General features: G+C 43.2%; 1 protein-coding gene across 8 annotated transcripts in view; it reads left to right on the top strand.

Annotated features, from left to right (window-relative positions):
- The first annotated feature begins 1356 nt into the window (after positions 1–1356).
- The window catches only part of dysf (dysferlin, limb girdle muscular dystrophy 2B (autosomal recessive)), a 44733-nt gene continuing 41980 nt past the window's right edge, over positions 1357–4109 (top strand). For 4 of the 8 annotated variants that reach the window (XM_029128396.3, XM_029128434.3, XM_029128471.3 and 1 more), the window contains exon 1: positions 1358–1590. In XM_029128396.3, the coding sequence (XP_028984229.1) occupies positions 1503–1590 (88 nt within the window). In that variant the 5' untranslated portion in view covers positions 1358–1502. Of the gene's footprint in view, positions 1591–3658; positions 4097–4109 lie in introns of those variants that run through there. The other 4 variants (XM_055504649.1, XM_029128462.3, XM_055504648.1 and 1 more) reach the window with 3 other exon arrangements.

Raw genomic sequence — 4109 nt, forward strand, 5'->3', positions numbered from 1 at the left:
CGCTTTGGGGAGCGTGAACCTCACACCGAATCACAGCTCGCAACAGCTTTAATATTAAATCTTGCCCATGAAGTAACACAAATCACGCTACACACGCTCAACTTGGTCACGTGGCCTCATTCTCTGTCAGGACGGGATGTTGGGCCATTTGGTTTACACATGAGAGCAGATGGAGAAGACACGTGTTCTGTTACTTCATACAAGCCTCAAACGTGAAGCGTCCCGTTACCTGTTTTCTTTCCCACTTCCTGTTTGTTTCGAAACAGTGGTACAGTTGTCCTCAACTAACGCACCTTATTCATAATGTTTCTGATGTGATAGGAAGATTTTCATATTTGTGTTATTGAATACATCCAGTGCAACAGTTACAGGAAAAATCTGGCCTTTATGATCTTCAGGAGGACCATTTAACTGAGCTGTTTGTACTTTAGGTATCTTCATTACAATTAAATATGACCCATGCAACACAATTCATTCAGAAGAAATCTTTTCTGTCATTGTGTTTTGTTGCATTTTCTCTATTCCCAGCATTGTGTCCAGGTCGAGTCAGTCCATGTATTGTTGTAGTGCAGTGGTTTCTGTTCGTCGCCGCACAGGGACACATCTCATTTCTGACTTTCTGTGACACACACTAAACCACTGCTGTCTGATTCCCTGTTAGTTGCTCTGGCGAATCTAACAGTTTACAGTAATGACTCTGCAAAGTTTTATTCTTTTGTTTCCAGTGTCATTAAATAGTTCATCATATGGCAAACAATGTTACGCAGTCCTAAATATTTTTGTGTGACTAAAGTTTGTGGCACCTTAAATAGTAAGGTAAAATATTCATTACTGATGGTGAGGTTCATAAACAAAAATGTAATCATCATCATCATCGTCATGATTAATTATTTGTATACAAAATGTCTTGTTGTGCACAACAACAACAATACACAACAACTTGAATGCATATTTTCCCTGACACCACTGTGACCCTTCTGTGTGTGAGGCCCCACGTGTGTTGACTTATGTCGTCAGAGTCTGCATTGTTTATTGTGTAGGGGCATCTTTGAGCTAAACTAAAGACCACTGTGTGTGTGTGTGTGTGTGTGTGTGTGTGTGTGTGTGTGTGTGTGTGTGTGTGTGTGTGTGTGTGTGTGTGTGTGCGTGTGTGTGTGTACGTGTGTGTGTGTGTGTGTGTGTGTGTGTGTACATGAGTCAGCTAGTGCAGCTTGCTCTGAGTGTGTGTGTGTGTGTGTGTGTGTGTGTGTGTGTGTGTGTGTGTGTGTGTGTGTGTGTGTGTGTGTGTGTGTGTGTGTGTGTGTGTGAGGGAGGGGGTGGAGACAGCTGAGAGCTGCAGCTCCAGTTGTCCCTCTCTCTCTCTCAGTCGCCAGTTGCTCTCTGAGACCTGCGTTGGATTCTCACTGTTATGGACATTACTTGGACGCACTGATGCCTTTATATGGACACTGCTGCGTCTGACTTGGCTCTGCAGCGTGTGTGTGTGTGTGTTTGTGTCAGCTATGCTGCGTGTGTTTATTCTGTGTGCAGAGCGTCTGCAGACACCAGACGACGATGTCAGCGATGCCTACTGCTCTGTCACCTATGAAGGTAGGAATGTGTGTGTGTGTGTGTGTGTGTGTGTGTGTGTGTGTGTGTGTGTGTGTGTGTGTGTGTGCGTGTGTGTGTGTGCGCGTGTGTGTGTATGTGTGTGTGTGTGTGTGTGTGTGTGTGTGTGTGTGTGTGTGTGTGCGTGTGTGTGTGTGCGCGTGTGTGTGTATGTGTGTGTGTGTGCGCGTGTGTGTGTATGTGTGTGTGTGTATGTGTGTGTGTGTGTGTGTGTGTGTGTACAGTATTGATCTAAACACTCTCTCTCTCTCTGACAGCTGAGAGGTTATTATTGGAAAGGGTCTGTCATGGCTTCCAGTCTGCTTGGGGTGGGGCAGGCACAAACTGCTTGTAGGGTCAAAAACCTGTCCAGTCATACTGGGGGGAGGGGGGGGGGGGTCTGTATCCCATGATAAATGTTACATCACAGGCTCCGAACAACGAGTTTCAAAAATGAACGCATCCATCCCACATCCATGAAACATGCTGTGACATGAACAGTTGTCATGCAGGTGTTCATTGCTTTCGCTGCACCTCCTCTCTGGACCTTTCTCACTGCAGTAGAGGGAGAAAACAGCAGAGAGAAGCAGTAGAGCACAGTAGATTACAGCAGCAGACACACAGTATATAAGTTACAGAAAACATGTCATGAACAAATGACCCTTCATCCTTGTAACAGAACTGACCTTTCCCTCAGTGCTGCCCTGTAACACACACACACTCACTCACACACATCTGTGTTTGGGGCCGGCAGGTTGAAAATCTCTGTTGGAATTCTTCACGTGAGCAACACATAATAAAACTTTGCCCCCCAAACACAGCAACCGCTCAGACCTTTGGCACCAAAATGCACGAAATGGTCAAAAATACTGCCTTCAGCAAACTGTGGCTGGGTTTACGCAAAAGAAACCAAGTGTCGGAGGAGAATGTCTATACTGTACACATATTTACAATATCCTTTGTTTCTTTGTTTTACCCTTTGTTTTAAGTATTTGCTGCTTCATTTACTGATAGAAACCTAATGGCTGAACAGCTGAAGACTCACTCCAGCTTCTCCTCTGCCTGTTACCTGATGCTCTGTGTTTAACCCCCCCTCCTCCTCCGTCTGCTCCTAAACCTGCTGCATCATTTCTTCCATTCAGGGCTAAATGCATTAAAGGAAGTGCACAGACTGAACAGAACTGCATTAAGGGAGCAGAGCCTCCAGTTGACGTTTGATTATGTAGAAGACTGGTGCTGGTCAAACGTGTCGACCTAATCGTGTATTTAACCATTTAGTCCTTTTTGTTCTGCCTTAAAAACAAATTGATAAACTCTAGATTGATTTTATTTACTGCTTCATTAAAAACAGTGGCTTGTTGTTCTTTCATTGTGTGTTTGCGGAGCAGATTTACTACTCAGTCTGATTGTTCATTATCTTGCTGCCTATAGTGATATAATATATAAAGAATTATACAGATTATATAATTATTCATAAATCACTTTCAAATCTGTTACAACCATGTTATCACCTTCTGCTATTAACTGCCTCTACCCACTGTTTGCCTGAATCAGGTTCTGTACAGTAAGTTCAGGTCACCTGTTCCTCAGATGATAGTTTTATTTGGAGCATGGAGGCATGATACTAGTGATCATGTGTGTGCCCTGCTTTGTGTCTGCAGATGGCGATCTCCCACTAATTACATGAGTTTCCTGTTAGCTGCTACATAAAGACTTGTGTTGCATTATTAGGTCTTTATGTTTGTGTTATTTATTTATTTTTTTAAATATGTGACCAAGTACCATGTTTTTATTATCCAAGGAAATTAAATCATCTTTTAATTTTAATGAATATTAGAAAATATAATCTAGTCGGACACATCCAGCCCCTGTGGTTGCTTTGAACATTTTACCATTTTAGCTGAAGGCCAAATTCAAAGAAAACTACCCGATACAAAACATCTGATTTCAAATGTTCACAAAACCTACAGAGAATGGATGCGAAAAATGTGGGAAGAATAGGGAAACAACCCGGAGACGGGAGCAAAGGAGTACAGGAAATGGTGACATTTCCTCTGGATGTGAGGAGTGTGTGAACACTCGCCTCTTTCTCTCTGAGTGTGTGGAAGAACGAGGAACAAGCTGTTTGGACTCTTCACCTGAGGAAAAGTTTTCATGTTTGTGCTTTTGGACATAGACAGAAGCTGCATAACGAACTGGATGAGTTGTGCTTTTGTTGTGATACTGTGACTTACTTCAGATTAAGTTGAATGAAACAACTTGTTTGTTTCATTCATATTTTTATATCTATAGTTTTCTTTTTTTCTGAGAATCGGTTCTCTTTCACCTTGTGGGTTTTGAGCTGCTGCCTTTGGTCAGATTATCACTGCGTTCCTCCATCGTTTCCTTTATGGTGAAGCGAATGCTTTGAACCCGGCACCTTAGAGCCTCTCAGCCATGTTACGCTGCCTTCTTCAACGCGCCAACAACCTGAGGCACTCTGACCCGCTGGCCAGCGTCACCTTCAGAGGTAAGACGCATGG

This window comes from Betta splendens, chromosome 2 (genome assembly GCF_900634795.4).
Source record: "Betta splendens chromosome 2, fBetSpl5.4, whole genome shotgun sequence".
NCBI classification, from domain to species: domain Eukaryota; kingdom Metazoa; phylum Chordata; class Actinopteri; order Anabantiformes; family Osphronemidae; genus Betta; species Betta splendens.